Source organism: Triturus cristatus, chromosome 3_2 (assembly GCF_964204655.1).
Source record: "Triturus cristatus chromosome 3_2, aTriCri1.1, whole genome shotgun sequence".
Lineage (NCBI taxonomy): Eukaryota > Metazoa > Chordata > Amphibia > Caudata > Salamandridae > Triturus > Triturus cristatus.
The window spans coordinates 841,829,939-841,848,260 of NC_140584.1; the positions used below are offsets into that span (position 1 = coordinate 841,829,939).

Genomic DNA, 18,322 nt, shown 5'->3' on the forward strand with positions numbered 1-18,322 from the left:
GGATTCAGAGCTTGTTCTCCTTGAGTCCTACCCAGAGTCCCAAGTCTGTCTATCTTGTGTCTTTGCTGTCATGATTGTTTGGACTTACTGTGTTGCAAGAGCATTACTTCCGTTAGTCTCAATATCAATGCTGCTGTTCTTGAGTCTTCCTTTGCTTGTGCCTAACCTCCTCGATGCTTACCTTGAATGATCCTGTCTTCTGGAAGATTTCACACTTGAAGAAGAGGTTGCGGCCTGTGGTCCGATTCAGGCTCGAGCTGGTCAAAACTGGGGTCAAATGAACTTTGTCCTGGAGATATGTTTGAGCTTCTTGCACATCCTTAAGTGAGATGCAAAACGGGGAGTCCATATTCATGTGGTAGGTAGAGCTAAAAAGGAAAAATGGAGAGTTTATTTAATTCAGGTGCTTTACAGAGTTCAGCAATGTCACCTTTGCTGCCAGTTTATAGCACTAGCCTGCTGGGTGGACAAAGGGTCCTATTCAAGCATTTGCCAAAACAATGGGGTCCAGTCCCTGTACAGAAGGAAGATTGGTCTGGATTGGGCTGGTTGGAGGGCAGGGGGGACAGACTGTGTTTGAAATTCGCTTTGTAAGCCAACTAAATTTCTGGAAGTTGGAGTAGAGGTTTTACTTACTGCTTGGGGTGGTTCGAGCATGGGAAAGTGCTACACAATGGTTCAAGAAGATGGCTGGGGGGCTGCGTGAGTCATGGATCCCTTTAGATTGGCTTTAGTTTTTTATCTGGATTATTTTTATGAGCTAGTGACATCACTTCAATACTCTGCAGTTGCCATATTCAATTAAAAGATGCATAACACATTATCTACGACTGACACCGTGCAAACATATTGATTCCAAGATGGAGGGTTCTTTAAAAAACTATGGCAAGCACTAGCAAAGTGTAGGAAGCTGGCTCTGTATATAGTATACAAAAGTAAGGTATAGTTTGCATACAGTGTAGTGGAATCCCAAAGGTAGGCAGAGGTAAAGTAGATAATACCGTACTCTTTATTTGTGGTAGTGTGGACGAGCAGTAAGGCTTTATCAGAGGGTAGTGTTAAGCATTTATTGAACAAAGTCAGGCAAGAAATGATGTCACACATTGAAAGACTGAACTCAGACCAATTTGTTTGTATAAAAATATTATTTAGTTATTCTATTTCTAGAACCAAGTCAGGCCTGGTGCAGGTAAGTGAAATAATACTTTGTAAGGTTTATGTAGTGAATTACAGTTGAATGCAGGTTCAAATGCAGTTGGTTTATTTACCGGTAAGTCAACAGTTAAAAATTACTTTTCAGTTACTTTATAAATTACTGTGCATGTTACTTCTTGGATTACTTTTTAAGTTACTTTTGCTAATTAGTGTGATATGCTTAGATATCACACTGAAGACACACAATTGATGGACGGAATGCAGAACAAATCACCCCCCAGTCAAGAGATCTGGGTTAAATCCATCATTCTTATGCTCACTGTGCCACCCTAGTTTAGACCTGGCCATATGCAAATCAGTCTTGACCCTGTGCCTCATGGGAACAGTCCAGCCCGAACTGCCAAGCCAGGTCCTCCCTGGACCGGTTTCTGGGTTTCACCCCTCATCAGCCAGGATAGCTTGAATCAAGTGGCACAGTGAGCCCGGGACCCACGTCTGGGCATACCCGGCGCACCTAGGGCGAGAAAGCAAAAGACAAACAATTGATGGACGGAATTCAGAACACAATAAATCATTCACTCCCAGTCATGAGATCGGGGTTTCAAACCAGTCCTAGGATGCTTGTTTCCAGTCCAGGGAGGACCTGGCCTGGCAGTTCGGGCAGGACTGTTCCCATTGGGCGCAGGGTCAAGACTGATTTGCATATGGCTGGTTCCAAACTCGAATGGCATGGTGAGCAAAAAAACGATGGATTTAGGCCCAGATCTATGTACTGGGGTGAATGTATTCATGAAGGTGAAGCGTATGACATTGTTCTGCATTCTGTCCATCAATTGTTCTTTTCATTATTACTATACAGAATCCAAAGAGTTTTGCTAGCTATGCAGGGATCTGCTTGGGGGGGGGGGGGGGGGGGGGGAGGGAGATTTCAATGCAAAGATATGTAGTGGAACTCATACAGCTATCCACTCTACCAGTAAGGCTTCACAATGCAATAGGGGGGGTTGAACTAACAGACTATTTATGTTCTAACAACCTTTAAGATGTAATGGAGATTGCCTCAGTATCTAAACAGGATAATCACACTATACCAACGTATGGGAAGCTGGGGCAGTGCATCTATAATTGACTACAACTTTATATCCCCCACACTAGAAGATTGCCTGTTAAAAGCGGAGGTCATCCCCACGGTCCACGGGGATCATAACCCTATTAGTTTAACATTGAGACTTGCACCCAGGCCGTCATACGGCAAAGAGTGTGGCGCAAGAGATCTGTCTCCCTCTACCAATAATCTTAGACTGGTCTGGCGTGGCGTTGATAACTCAGTCTTATTTGGTAAGATGGCAAGAGAATATACGGCCATAATTGATACCTGTTTGTCTTTTAAAGATCACAATCCTGTTGTAGTTGGGGCCTTTACGCAATTATGCAAGGGCATAAAATACATGTTATCTAGGCCCATTAAGGAAAGACACTCTGGCCCTAGATGGTTCAATAATGATTGCTCTGCAGCAAACAGGGATCTTCGTAGGGCACTAGCAAAACACCCCAGAGATCAGGCTGCTATTAAATTGTTTAGACAATGCTATAAAGCAGTCATCACATTAAGAAAGAAGGAAATAATTAAAGAACGCTGGGACAATCTTGTATGTGCCGTTAGGCTAAATAATGGGAACGGCTTCTGGTCGATTGTTAAAGATATGAGGTCCCTAGGCCATCCCCTGTCTTTGATTAGCTGTAACATCCCCAGTGAGACATGGGAGGCTCATTTTTAGGTCTCGCCTGACCCAGCGCTTGCGCTGGTCTGGTGAGACTTTTAAGTAAGGGCTTCAAAAAATGCTACCGCCGGCCACAGCTTCCAGTGCATGTGGGCGGGTTTGAGCAGAGGCGCCATATGGCGTGATTACTGCTGCGAGCGCATCACTCGCGCACATGCACTGCAAGCTCTGGCCGGCGGTAGCATTTTTGCCCCGCGATCACTTTCACTTTGGCGCCGCGGTTCACGTTGGTGGCACACGGCAATCATTTCTCGAAGCGGGCGTTTTCTTTCTTTTCTTTTTATTACTTCTATGTAGTAATGGTGGCACCCATGCTTTAGCTTAAACATCTTAGGCTAAAGTCGGGTGCTGAGATTGCTTCAAAAGTAAGGAAATAGACAATTCTTTACTTTTGAAGCAATCTCGGCACCCGACTTTAGCTTAAGATGTTTAAGCTAAAGCACGGGTGCCGCCATTACTACAGAGCAGTAATAAACAGAAACAAGCATTGGCATAGCCAATAAGTCTTGCTTTTGGGACCTTATAAGTATTTAGTTATGCAACTGTTGCACGGCTAAACACTTAAAGGCGAGACCTATTGGCTATGCCAATGCTTGTTCTAAGATCTATTCAGCTCCAGCTCAAAATAGGGCCTCTAATGAGCATTTAGCTGTTACCAGGGTTCCGATAACTCTGTCCGAAGTGTAGGACGCAATCCAACAGTGCCTGGGTAACAAAGCCCTAGGGCCGGATGGTCTGCCTATAGACCTTGTAAAAAATCAGCCTGAATTCTGGGCGCCTCTTTTATTGAATGTTTTTAACAATTTAAGTGTTTCATCAATACCAAATACATGGTCAACTAGCATTGTTGTGCCAATTTTTTAAAAGGGTGACCGTCCCAATCCTAGTTGTTATAGACCGATCACCCTGATTGATAACACATTCAACATTTTGGGGAGAATCCTGTTCAATAAGATTAGGACATGGGCTGAGGAGGGTAATATTCTAGATCATTGTCAGTTGGGGTTTAGAAGCAGAATTGGCACTGTTGAGCTGTGCCTAAACCTCAATTTGATCATTGGGAAATATACAATAGTTAAAAAATCTCCTATTTATCTAGCTTTTATGGACCTTACCTCGGCCTTCGATTTTGTCAACAGGTCCTGGCTTTGGTCTATCCTTTTAAAATATGGTTTAGATTTTAGCTTATTTACATAAGGACCTGAAGGCTCGGGTGCGGATCAGTAAGGGCTGAGATGTATCAAATTACACCAAAGTCGGTAGAGGGGTCAGGCAGGGCTGCGTCCTGGCCCCTCTCCTTTTTATTCTTGAGCAAGTCATTGGTATCACTCTCTTCTGATGTCCCTAGTATTAACGGTAAAAGACTCCCCGCCCTATCGCATGCCGACGACGCGGTCCTAATGGCCCGCACACCAAATGCTCTACGTATACTGGTGCGTGGCTTTGTTGATTTTATGGCTAGTTTGGACATATTCACTAATTTAAAAAAAAACGTTTTTAACGGCTTGTGGGACGAAAAAAGTACTGTAATAATACTATTATTTTAGACACAGAAAGTTTACAGAGCACTTGCACTTTGTGGGCTGACCACGTGGCGTACAGTAGAAGAAAGCTTTCTAAAGCCATTAATAACATACTTGGCCTCCCCCAACCGAGAAAACCAGACATGGTTTCGGCTATTAAATTACAATGCACCCCCACCGCTACTTATGGTGCAGAAGCCTGGGGTTTCAGACAGTGTGATAGCATTCAGGGGGAAGAAAACAGATTTTGTCGCAAACTATTGGGTGCTCCTATTTCTTCATCACAGTACGCCTGTCATAGTGAACTGAAACTGCCCTATATTGGAGATTACATTAAGGCCCGCCCCGCTACATTCTGGCTCGCGGTCTGGAAGAATCCCGCAGCGCATTTAACTAGGGAAATAATAACAGACTGCCTCATTGTGATAAGGGAAGGCAAATACCCTGCCTTGCTGCCGTCAGGAAGAGCTTGAGTAGTGTGAATCTCGAGCGTATATTTTTAAATCATACAGATTCAGAGGGTATAAGTAAAAAAAAAACTACAGAAGCCCCAATATGCAGTTTATAATAAAGCCAGATATGAAACTGAGGAACAGAAATCCTCTGTCGCTAGATATATGATGATTGAGAATACCTCCCATCTACCATCATGCTATCTTTTAAAACATATCGGACATTTCTTTCGATTAAGGATTGACACAATGACATTTCTGCTCTGTTTCCCTATGGGGTACAATTCTAATCTTTTTTTTTTTTTTTTAAATACATTTTGTATTGAAGAAAAAAGGCATGTTACATGATCAAGGCATTGGTAATCAAGGAAACTCACACGATACACAGTCATTACCCCCTCTTGGTTAACATATTGCAGTATCTAGATGTCAGTATTCATTATGTGACATCAAGTCCCTCCATAATATCTTCTCTAGCTATTGGCGGTGCACAAATCTCCCCTCTGTAGGTGTTCCACTGTCCCCAGATACGCGTCCATTTGCTCGGGCACCCCCTAGCTTCATAGATAGATTTTTCTGTCACCATGCACCAGTCCATAGCGTTGGACCAATTCACTATTTTTGGCGGGTTTGGAGCCCTCCAAAGCGGTGCGATATTTGTCTTAGCGATCAGGAGCCCAAGTGTAACTCACAGTCGCTCCCTGGAATTCAAGTCTGTGGGATCCCAAATATTCAACAATGCTAACTTTATGTTACAGTGGATCGGTGGCCCTAGTGCTTCCTCAATTCGACTCCCGCTCCCAGTACCCCTGGATCACATCACATTCCCAGAGAATATGACTAAATGTGCCCTCTTGCCCACATTGCCATACACAACCGCCCTCCGGGATGCGAGCCAGTAAAGACCCTGACATGTAGGTTCTATGAAGTAGTTTAAACAATTCTAATCTTGATTATTTGCCATGCCCCTGCAACGAACAATGTAATCAATCAATGTTGCATTTTTTATTTTTCTGTAAAATATACTAAATGATTTTTGATGCCATTTTTTAAGACTTTACCTTCAATTGACTATAAGACAGCCTATAGGAAAATTATTACTTTGGAAGATGAAGAGCTAACCTTTCGTGTAGGTTCTTTTTAAAAAGCTGCAGTACGCACTTGTAATTCAATGTGTACCCTCCAAGCCTGTATTTGTTAATTAAACATTGTATTTTTAAGCTGTATTGTAATGTCTGATGGATTAGTTCGATGTTTTATTGTTCAATTGTTCCCCCTCTTATCTGATCTGCGTATCATTGTTATATGCTAATATTTTAACGTGTGCTTTTATGGATATAAATTTGTATCCGAATAAAGATGAATCTGAATTGTTCTTTTTGTAGATATCACACTGAGACATTTCCTAGACAAAAGGCAAGTTGTAGAAAGGTGGAATCTGACTGCATGGTTGCCCCCCTTTTTTCCTGGTGTTTGAATGGTTTTTGACTAGTCTGGCTGGGATCCTGCTATCCAGGACCCCAGCCTATCTGCTTACTCCCTTAAATGATTGGAGTGCATACTAGATGCACTAGTGATTAGATACTGTGTTACCTTATGAGCCCCTAGTATATGGTACCTGGGGCATAGGTACTTCACAGGACTACCAGGGCTGAAGCATGTATTATGCCACCCCTGGGAAGCAGACTAAATCTGACACCACAGGCCTGCTACTGCAGCCTGGGTGAGGTAGTGTTAGCACTCCTCACTGAGGTATAGTTCCCTATATCTCACCATACACACACATTTAAACCTATCATTCACCCCTAAGGCAGATCCAATCAATCCTGAGGGCAGGGTACTTGGTTTACAATGTGAGGGGGTGCCTCTGCATGAGCAGGACCCCACTGCAGCTGGCAAGAGTGTATTCTCTGTGGCTGTTTGTAGATGCGGTTAAACCATATACTCTTAAGTGCATTATAACCTACCGGTAAATGCTAACTTTGGAATGACTGCATCAATACATGTCGTGTTTGGTGTCAAACAACTTGGAATCATACCCCCACACCAGTAACTGGTGTGGGAGTATGATCCCACCCTTCTAGAGGGGAAGACATGTACCCACTGTGGAAACACGGTAGAAATCTGAAAGAGCCCTGGCATCACAAAATGGATGCCACCAGCACAGACACTGGGCTTCCCTCCTGCTGCTGACTGAAACTTGCAGTGGAGGAGGCCCAACAATAGGCATCCTGTCACAGGGAGCTGTCACCACCTTCCAGACAGGATTTAGTGTATTGGAGGTGGGTGGGTGCACTCCTAGAGTGCTTTGAAGTCCTGCACTGGGGGAGCAGTAGGCTTCTCTGTGCATATGCCAGCTCAAACCGGTTCAGGGGCTACCTGTCCCTGCTCTGGTGCGAAACTGGACAAAGGGAAGTGGGTGTAACCACCCCCTACCCTGACCCTCCCAGAGGAGTGGTCATAAAGCTAGTCCCTCCCTTTCTTTTAGTATAAGATAGGGAACCCTTGCCGTGGCAAACTAGATATCCCTGGACGACGCTTTACAAGAAGAATCCTGGTCCTTCAACGTTCCACTACCTTTGGAAGACGGAAGAATCTCCCTTGGAGTCAAGGAGTGACTCCCCTGCTTGGCAGGCACCAAAAACTCTAATCAACGGTTGCAAACTTTCTCGCTCCCGCCAGAGTCCGAAGTCTCTGCAGCCCCGGAAGTGGATTTCCTGACTTCTCGACGGCCATTGTGAGTCCCCAGCAGAGCTGAGGCGAGTGGACCCCACAAGTGACGAGGAACAGCAGTACCCGGGTACCGTGCACTATTGTCGAGTGCAACCCCTTCACGACGTTCTACGAACTTGTGCTTTGGACCATTTGTGGCCCAAGCCTCCAGCAGGTTTTGCAGCGAAAATAAGAGGCCTACCCCATCCCGAGTGACCGTGGGCTCCTGTGAAGCATTTCCTCACGAGGCGTCTTTGCGATCCCTTGCCCGTTGGCATGTGGGTCCCCTGAAGACTTTCTGATCGACCCAAAGGGCTCCCCTGGTTGCTCCAGGTCTGCCCTCACTCACCCTCGATGGGTGAGTCCCTCAGACCTTGCTGGTCTGCACCATTGACTTTATTCACTTTCCACGAGACTTGCTGTTGCCACGGCTTGTTGGCTCCAATCCAGTTGCCGACACCTCAGTAAGCTGCAGACGTCGTGGGACACTCCGAATCCAGCTGCTGGTCATCGTCGATGCCTCCTGGTCCTCGTGAGCGAAGAGTCAAAACACCCTTGATCACCTGAAATCACCCAACTTCCGTGGGCATCCATCTTCCTGGCCCCGGGTCACTGGCAAGTGACTGTGAACACTGTCCCTTTTGCTTTCAGGTCATCTTCATCTTGAATCCAGCCTTGGATTCCACCGGACACTTCTTCAGTCTTCGCAAGCAGCAAATCTTCTTTGGCTTCCATAGAAGACAGCGACGCGACCCGACACCAATGCACCCGGCTTCCCTGGGTGAGGTAACTCGTGCACTCCGATGCCCTAGTGTGTGTTGGCCCTCGAATTACTTACCTTGTAAGTGGCTTGCTTGTACACTTCCTCGAAGTACACTAAAACTTTAAAAATCCAACCGCGACTTGCTCCATTGAAATCAATAGGGAACCCGCAGCTGTGTTCTCACACTGCACGCGTCTCCCGTGGGCCTTTTACTTACCTGCTTTTGCTGCATTAGGGAAGCCCCAGCGATTCTACAGGCCCTAGGCCTTGTCCCTCTGCAAGTCGACTTTCCTAAACCTCTTTTTTAGTATATGGTCTGGTACGCACCTAGGGCCCCAGCCATATTTGTGCTTAACTTATTGTGAAACGTTGATATTTGAATATGTTCCTAACTTCTAATCTCATAAAGCGATTAGTAGAGTGTGTCTAGAAATAAATACATATATATTTGATATATATACCTGTGTGGTGTCCTTTCATTTGGTAATTCAAGAGATTATAAGGTAAAACAAGCTGCTTTACATTCCTCAGAGACTTAGCCTGAAGGCTGCTCTCCACAGCTACCACAAGGATAGCTTTCTTTAAAAGGTTGTCTTAAACCTATCTACCATAAGAGTCGAATTGGACTGGTGCAAGGTGGCCACTATAACTAGTGACCAGCATATGCCAGGCCAACTTCTCACACAAGTGATTCAGTTTTTACACATATGCAGTTTTTCAAGGTTTCATACAAACCAACTCCACATTTAGAAGAATTTTCAAAGAAAAGAAGTCAATGCAATCCTATGGGAGGAAATGAAGTTATTGATTTACAGGTAAGTACTTGTTGGTGGAAGTTGGGTTTCTGGGTTAGAACCGGGGTTTCCCCAGGGTCGTGAATGCACTCTCAAAGTACCCTCAGCGGCACTAGGGCAGCCGGGAGCCGAGTGCTGAGGCCCAATGTTATCCAATGGGGGTTAGGAGGCCTCCGGTTGGCTGCTGCTCACAAGCAGGCCACAAGGTTGTAGGAGCAAAGCTCCTGTACTTAAGCTCAGGGCAAAGGGGGATCCGAGTTAGCACACAAGGTGCACCCACAGCCGCACAGGGGCAGCCGGGTGCTGTTTTGGCATCGGGTGCCCTATTGCTTTCAGTGGGGATTGCCGGTTTTGGATTTTGGCTGCAGGCTCAGTCCAGGAAGTCTTCCAAGAGGAACAAACCGCTGGGCAGGTAAGTTGGAGGGCTCGGGCACGTAGGTGCACCTCGGGTTCTTTTTTCCAGGGCACAAGTCGGCTGGATGCAGGGGTGTCTTTTGAGGTCGGATTTCACCTTACCGGGCCCTTCGCAGTACTCGCGCTTGGGGGGAGCTCGTGCAGAGGCTGCAGGCAACATCGGGGAGTCCTGGAGGGGCAACCCATGGTGGACTTGGACTCTGGAGCGCTGGGTGACCTCGCTGGGAACGGTGGGCTACTCAGACTCAGGCCATAGGCCATAGGCGTAGGGTGCAGTGGTGGTTCCAGGCATCAGGTTTTTTGTCCTCAGCAGGCTCTGGGTCTTTCTTGGCTGTTTCTTTTGAACAGTGCTGCTGTTCAAGGGAGATGCGGTCTTTGTAGAAGGCAGTCATCCCGCCCAGGGATTCTGGAGGTCGTTGGCTGCAGAACAAGGCGACTTTTGGCGCCAGATTTCTGGAAACTGCAGACGGGCCGGTAGGGCTGGGGCCAAGTCAGTTGCTCTCTGCAGTCGCCTCTGCTGGGCGTCTTATTTCGTCCTTCTTCTTCGTAGGTTGCAGGAATCTGTCTTCTTGGTTCAAGGCTGCCCCCTAAATACTGTATTTAGGGGGCATTTTAGGGGTCTCGAGGTCAGTAGCAAATGGGCTACTTACCATAAGGTGACTACACCCTTGGTGTGCTCACCCAATGTGGGGGACTGGGCACAATCCCTAATCCTGATTGGGGAGTGCCTGCCATCTTGAAGATGGCGGGCACTGAAGAGTGGGCCTCGCCTACCCCCCTGAGGGGTGGAGTTGGCAGATGTGGGCACACCTTCTGGGCTGTTCTAATTTGTCCCGCTACTTATCTTCCCATTGAAAAGGAGGGGAGGCAGGAAGGTGGCCTGCTCCTTATAGCAGGAGAGGCTGGGGGTCACGTTACAAAGGAAGCAAGACATTTAAAATTGCCCTGCCACAAATTGCTCTTCCTGAGTGGGGGGGGGGGGGGTGAACACCTCTGCCCAGGAAAGGCTTTTTTCTGGGCTCAGGGAGAGAAGGCTTCCACCCCAGGGGTCAAGAAACTTGTCTCGTGGTGGCAGGCTGCTGTTTCCCGTGAGGGAACCCACCAGAGGCTGGTCATTTTTCAGGGAGCATCTCTAAGATGCCCTCTGAGTGCATGGTATAATAAATCCCACACTAGCATCATTGTGGGTTTATTATGCTGAGAAGTTTACTACCAAACTTCCCAGTATTCAGTAAAACTATTATGGTGCTGTGGAGTTCATAACGACATACTCCCAGACCATATACTCTTTATGGCTTTACTGCACTTGCAATGTCTAAAAATGGACTTAGACACAGTACCCTCACCAGTGGAATAGTGCACCGAGCTAGAGGGGTGGCTGACCTATGCCATAGGCAGTGGGTTGTAGGTATGGCACACAGGGATGTGTGCCATGTCAACTCTTCACTTTACCCTGCACCAAAACACGCAGCCTGCAATGGCAGTGTGTGTGTGTTAAATTACAGGACCACTAAGGGTGGCAAAATATCTGCTTCAGCCCTTAGAGGTCTTTCCTGGTCACAGTGCCCTTGGTACCTTTTACAAGGGACTTGCATGTGGCCAGTGAGGGGCCAATTGGGGGTACAAAGGTACAGTTTTGGGAAAGAACACAGGCCTTGGGAACTTGATTGTCAGGGATCCAGGGCACATCAAGTCTAAGTGCATCAGAAATCTGGCAAAAAGGCACACAAAATCAGAGTGAAAAGGTATGAAAACACTAAACACTTTTGTTTGCTAGAAGGATAGGAAGGGTAATATTTGTAAAGCGCACTATACCCGAAGGTGTCAAGGCGCTTAGAGCAGAGGGAGAAGCGCAAACAGCTGATAAAGAGGGGAATAGCCATGTTTTCAGAAGTTGCCTTAAAAACGAAAGAGAGCTTGCGTTGGCAATGGAAGGGGGGAGCGTGTTCCAGAGCCTGGTGGCGGCAACCAGAAAGGAGCGGCCGCCCCATCTGGACCTACGAAATCTGGGCGAGACCAGTTTTGTATGTGTGGATGATCTCAGGGTCCTCCCTGGAGTGTACCATTGAAACAAGGATTTGAGTTGGAGCGAGCCTTTACTATGCATGGCCTTGTATACCGTACTCAAGCCATTGAAGATAATACGCTCCCTGATAGGGAGCCAGTTTAAGGTACTGATCCCCTCTCTGGCAGACTGATGTTTGGGAATATTTAAAATCAGTCTTGCTGCTGCGTTCTGTACCACCTGGAGCTTATTCAGTGATGTCGTGGTGATATTGAGGTACAGGGAGTTGCAGAAGTCGAGACAAGAGGTAATCAGTGCTATGATAGTGGGCTGATGCAGTTCAGAGGGAATGAGCGCAAGCACCTTTCTGAGAGTTTTTAAAATATAGAAGCATGTACCAGCTGTGCGACTGACTTGGGCATCAAAGGTCAGGTCCTCATCAAAAATAACCCCATATTTGTTGCTGTTTTTACCGGGGCTGGAAGAGGCCCACATTCTGCAGGCCACCAGGCATTAGACCACATGGAATTCTGTGAGCCAAAAACTAGTACCTCGGTCTTGTCTGAATTGATATTTAAAGAATTGCCCTTCATCCAGCGAATGATGTTTGACATACACAGATTGAACTTCTCTGCGACTAATTGGGTGTCGTCCGCATAGAAGAGCACCTGGAATCCGTAAGATCTCACCAGCACGGCCAGAGGGGTCACATAAATATTAAAAAGAGTAGGGTTAAGCGAAGAACCCTGAGGGACCACACATGGGAGGGGAAAAACTTTTGTTCTAAAGCCTCCGCAGCTGACTGGGTACATTCTACCTGTTATAAAAGAATGGAGAAGCTGCAGGGCTTTACCCGTAACACTCACTTCCCGGAGGCGTTGGACCATGCGGCTGGGGAAACGGTGTTGAATGCTGCCGATAAGTCAAGCAGCATCATCACCGCCAGGTCCCCTTGATCAACCTGCAGCTGAATACAGTCAGTGGCTGCAATAAGGGCAGATTCGGTGCAGTGACCGGAGCGGAATCCATTCTGGGAGCGATCTAAAATTTCCTGTGAGTCAATGTATTTCATCAATTCAATGTTAATAAATTTCTCCAGGATTTTTGCCGGAGCAAGAAGAAAGGAGATAGGGCGGAAATCCTTTAGCTCCAAGGGATCGGCATTGGGTTTCTTAACCTCTTCAGTGCCCATGACGAGCTGGCCTCGTCATGGGCCACGGTTGCGCTGTGCCCATGACGAGTCCAGCTCGTCATAAACCCCGCCCGCTAATGTAACGGCCGGCACAGGGCGGGGAAAGGGCGTGGCACTGAAGGGGTTAAGGAGCGAAAGAAGAATGGCTTCCTTCCAGATAGCTGGGTAGCAACCGGACAAGAGTATTCCATTGAAGACCTCGCACAGAAAATTAGCTACTAGATCCGGTGCCAGTTTAAGTGTGGAGGGAATGCAGGGGTCAGAGGGTGCTCCGGATTTAAGACCAAGGAGAAGATCTTTAGTTCGTTGATTCGAAATAGGTGAAAAGGAAGACAGAACGTTCTTCCTGGTGACCTGTAGGAGTTTCCCCATGTTCAGTTCAACACTGTCCTCCGTGGTTTCCTCACTGACAGACACATTGTCTTTAGAAGGAATAAGCTTGTGGAAGATCTTCAGGACTTTCTCCTGAAAATAGATTGCTACGTGGTCACACAAATCTTGGGAGGGAATCATAGGTTGTTGCTGTGGTGGTTCCGAAATTTCCTTAATTACATTAAAAAGCGTACTGGATGAATTGTCTGCAGACAAAATCTTTTCTGTAAGAAAACGGGATTTAGCCTGGAAGATGGCGTTCTGCAGCAGTGATCGCTGCTTAGCTTTCTCCTGGGGGTAGGGGTCACTGCGCCATTTGCGTTCTTGTCTATGGCATTCGCGCCTCAGGGACATGAGTTCATTCGAGAACCATGGGGCAGAAGGTTTTGTCCTTTTAATGATACAGTTTTTGAAAGGTGCAACTGTGTCTAGGGCCTTATTGATCCAGTCCCAAAAGCCCTCTGCTGTGGGGGGGGAGGAAGGGGGGGGGAGTTAAGTACCTCCCGGCAGGGACAAAGGCCAAGACAGCCTCCCAGTTAGCAGCTGTGATCTTGTTCAGTTTTCTGCAGCGACGGTACACAGAGGGGGGCCCTCATTCATTCTGATGGGAAGGGGAGAGGAGATTGTGAATTCGATCAGCCAATGGTCCACCCAGCTGAGGGGTTGGACTGCCTCAATCACCAAGTCATCGTGATTACTAAAAATGCCATCCAGAGTGTGGCCGGCTTTGTGGGTGGGAGAGCGGACCCACTGCTCAAACCCCATGGAAGACATAAGATCTACAAGATGGACTGTGTCATTGTCTAGGTGGTTTTCAAGGTGAAAATTGAAATCCCCTAGGATCGTGTAGTGGGCCGTGGTAGCAAATGGTTAAAACGTTTTGCACCAGGTCTCCATGAACTTGGCTCTCGGGCCAGGTGGGCGATATACTAGAAGGCCTGAGAAGCAATAGTTCTTAGATAGTTTAATGCTGAAAGAGACAACTTCCAGTATTGGGCCAGGGACCGCTTCCACAGCGTTAAGTGTACATCTGAAGGAGTCCCTAGCCACCAAGGCTATGCCGCCTCCTCTTTTGTCCAAGTGGTCTTGTCTAAATATAGTGTAGCTCGGCGGGACAGCATCGACCAGGTCGGGCCTGAACAGACCCTGGCCCATGTCTCGATAATGATAAGACAATCTAGATTAAGTGATTGAATTGTCAAGGCAATTTCAGTTTGTGTTTTATCACTGAGCAGGCGTTCAGCAGTGCCCCCTGAAGTGAATTTGTCCTGATCTTAACTTTGTTCTTGGTCTCCGTCTTTTCCTCCATCCCCTGCGGCGTTCTGAGATGACCAAGATGGGAACCCCTACTGGTAATGGGCCTTAAGTTACAGAGCTGACAAGGTGCAGCTTCCCCCTTACTGAGATTTGTCCTTGCACCCCTCGTGCTGTGATTTAGGGCACAGCTAAAGAAGGTGCAACTTGGAGTACGTTTTAACAAGAGCATCCACATTTCCTGGAGGGCGCAGACGGGCTTGCCTTTGGCGCGCCAGCAGCGCGGCCACAGCGCGCGTCTGCCTGGCGCTCTTAATTGCATGCGCTTAAATGCCCCCAAACCCGTAAGCGCAAAGCAAGCTGGACCACCAACCTCAGAAAGGAGTCCGGCTCGTGAAAACACTAGAGGAAGAGAAAAGACTCTCTCCACACAAAAGGGGAACCTGCGACGGACCAGAGAGCCCAGATGTGAGAGAAGCATGTCCCCTGAGCAGAGGAGAGAGAGCGCGGCTTAGTCAAGTCGCGGGAGAGATGAAGACCTAAGACTGCATTCATTGTCAGTTCTGTTGAGCTATGCAAAACCTTCGCTGTGTATCTTGGTATGATCCTAGTGACTTGGATGCTGGCTTATGAGCAGGAAACAGCTTTCGGAAAGGCATAGCTCTAAGGAGTGCAGATGGTCTTCTCTCTCTCATAGGTGAAACAGGGTTATATAGTCTTTGTGCCTAATTTCATTGGTTGCCTGGTGAGTAAGGTATGCCAACCAGTTGCTGGATGCAGGTGCCTGGTAATCCAGTTTCTGGGTGAGGGCCCTTAGTAGCCCGTTACTGGGCAGTCGCTTAGCAAACTGCTGCTGGGCGAGATATTATGCCAATCACTTATAGTAGAGGGTATGCACACACCTTAGGGATTAAACCATATGACTTACATAGCACAGGTATTTAGTAGGCACTATAGCCTATAACGCGGGTGATCATGTGTCATGTACAGATGATGTAACCAAGAAAGAAAACCCTTGCTCTGGGAGAGGGTGGGTAGAAAACCATAACAAAGAGGAGAGACAATGCCCCTGGGATACTACCTTTTCCTAAAGACAACAGTGGTCACTGGCTGTTTACTGTTGCATTAAGGTGATCTAGATCACAGGCCTTTGCCTATTCGCTAGGCTCTGCTTACCAAAATATAAAGTTTCAACTTTAGTTAAGCCAAGCCATTCTAGAGAGAGCATCATTATTGTCTTCCCAGTTGTAAAGAGAATGACTTCCTTCACAGTTACAGCCCTTAAGCCAATGCCCTCTGTAAGTGAAGACAATGAAAAATCTCAGGATTGTATTTGATGATGAGCTCTTTTTCATTGTACAGGTCACCAAAGTTACCTCTTTGTGCTTTCATCATTTAAAAATGATTCATACTATTGTGCTATTCTTAGTGGAAAATACACTTCATCTTATCCTCCAAGCAGTGGCAAGCTCTAGGCTTGACTTGGCAAACACTTTGTATTTGGGCTACCAGCTTATGAAGCTGATAAAAAATGCTACAGCCTGGCTCTTTCTCAATTTCCCACGGCACGGACCCCATTTGGTCTAAGGCAGACCAAACACTGACTCCCTGTTCAGCAGTGTATTCTTTTCCAAAGCCTATGCTGTTATTTTAAGGCTCTCCAGAATATGGGTCCGGCCTTTAGAGACAACTTTTTCCTGGAAGTTCCCTAAGTGATTATCGCTGATTTCAAGCTGGATAAACAAAGTTTTTTTCTTTTTAAAGAAGAAAAAATAAAGAAGAAAAGTAGCATTTAGCTACCCTTACTCTGCCTGACCTGTCAGAATGCGAATTAGCACACATCTTTGCCATTTCTCCTAGCCTGAGCTCAGCCTTGTATATGTGTGAAGAAGGTGTAAAATGCCTCCCTGGAGCAAACAATAAGCTGGCCTGAATTTGCATCGATAACTCCTCCAAACTCCACAGAATGTGCAGGGCGGGAGCTGTGGCAATGCTTTTTACAATTCATCATGAAAATTGCCTTGCAAATGCCATTTTGGGCCTGTTTTCAGTAAATCAATCACAAGATATTTTACCCCATTGGTTAGGGCATTACTAGGAATCATTCCACTCCACACCCCCCCATTCGATAGTGGCAGACATAAATGTAGAACTTCCAGACACCCACTTCAGAACACTCTCTGGACCTGTGGTAGATCAGAAGAGGGCTGGACCTGCTTGTATCTGAGTTGAGCCCTGAAGGATTGGACCTGCTCCTTCTTGTACTCAAGACCAAAAAGCTGGTTGACTTCCTGTGTGGCAACATGGAGACAACAATCTACAAGACGCCTTTTCCTGGAACATCTCAGCTGACCAGTAAGTTATGGGTAGTATTTTCTTTATGTTAGCTTTAGCATAGAATGTAGAAGTTAGGAATGTCAGAACTGAAGACTATGGGATGTTCCAGGGTGGGCGTTTATTCTGGAGCTGTTGGTGGAATTCTCAAGAAGCCAATAAATCATCTGGAAACCAGTGGCGTCAGGACTGGGGCTGGACCCTGCTGTCGGCCTCTACCTGACATGCGGTGAGTCTCTAAGTGCCTTTCCTGAGTTCCTGGAGGGGCTTTAGAAGTGTATGTCTGTGGTTGATTCGAACTTAACAGACTGAATCAGAAGGAAAATCATTGACAGGGACAAACCTGGTTGGTGTACTCAACACACACTCCATCGCCAGAAAATGAGCTTAGGTCCTGGTCTACCATGATCATTGACTTTCATTGGTGCTTAGAAATTTCTTGGGCTATTTCAACTTATAGTTTTAAAAATTCATATATCCAGATCCCCTAGTTGGATTTTTGTCCTTTTGATGTAATTTTTTTAATTAAAAGTCGCTCTATTTATTTATTTGCTTTGGGATTTTTATTGTTTTGCATTTTGATTTAATTTCTGTTTTAGTAATGTATAAATACTTTACACCAGTGGTCTTCAAACTTTTTGATGCCAAGACCCCCATCAAAATGTATTAGGCGTAAGGACCACCTCCCAAAAAACAATTCTAGAACCTGGTAGTCCTTATCATTGACAACCATAAATGTTCTCCAGAGAAACGGTCAATCTGTGGTTGCACCTCATTAGTACCAGTTTAACACCAAAATATAGCAATAAGCAACAAAAATGTGACCTGAGCAGCTTTCCAAAGTGCCTTCTACAGAGCGTCAACACCTGTTGCTGCTTTTTAGTAACTTTTAAACCTTTTTAGTAAATACATTTTTTTGTGTTAAAATTAGCAGATTATGCGGCAGATGATGGATTATGTGGCAAATGCGGCAAATTTATAATTATGCTAAAATTGCTACGGCCGCACAATCACATAATTCCAGTGGCCCTTGGTATAATAGCTGTATTGCATGGGCTGCAACTTTATTGCACGGCATTAGAGGAAAACCATGCTATATTTCATGGGATGCTGACAGCTTGGCATTTACAGCTGCATGTAACTGGAGATAGCTGAACAAAATTAATCATAATTAAACATACGTACGTTTTTTAGGTCTTTCACCGTCAGGTAGCTACATAAAAAATAACGGGCAGCTTCAATGAATAATAAATACATTTGAAAAAGTTGTTACTCAGTGGGAAATGCAATATAATAAATTAGGAAACCTCTATTAGTTAATGCATTGCAAAAGTCTGTGTGAAAGTAGAGCGCCACAGAATTAAATCATGGTTGGTGCTGTTGAGAATAGTGACTTGTGTATTTTTAGTGCTAAGAGGTCACAGCCTGCGACAGAAAGCACTGTGACTATTTAATTCGCTATTTTATAATTGCATTACACACAGTATAAAACAGACCTCCACAAAATGTGCAAAATGTTCTACGATAAAATGGTGCATCCAAATATATACTGGCTGCTTCCAAAATATAGG

At 46.0% G+C, this 18,322-nt stretch overlaps 1 protein-coding gene across 3 annotated transcripts in view; it reads right to left on the reverse strand.

The window, feature by feature from the left end:
* Window positions 1–18,322, reverse strand: part of SRR (serine racemase) — a 42,647-nt gene that overhangs the window by 15,484 nt on the left and 8,841 nt on the right. For all 3 annotated transcript variants that reach the window (XM_085649097.1, XM_085649096.1, XM_085649098.1), the window contains exon 2: window positions 182–368. In XM_085649097.1, coding sequence (XP_085505223.1) covers window positions 182–355 — 174 coding nt within the window. In that variant the 5' untranslated portion in view covers window positions 356–368. The remainder of the gene's footprint in view (window positions 1–181; window positions 369–18,322) is intronic.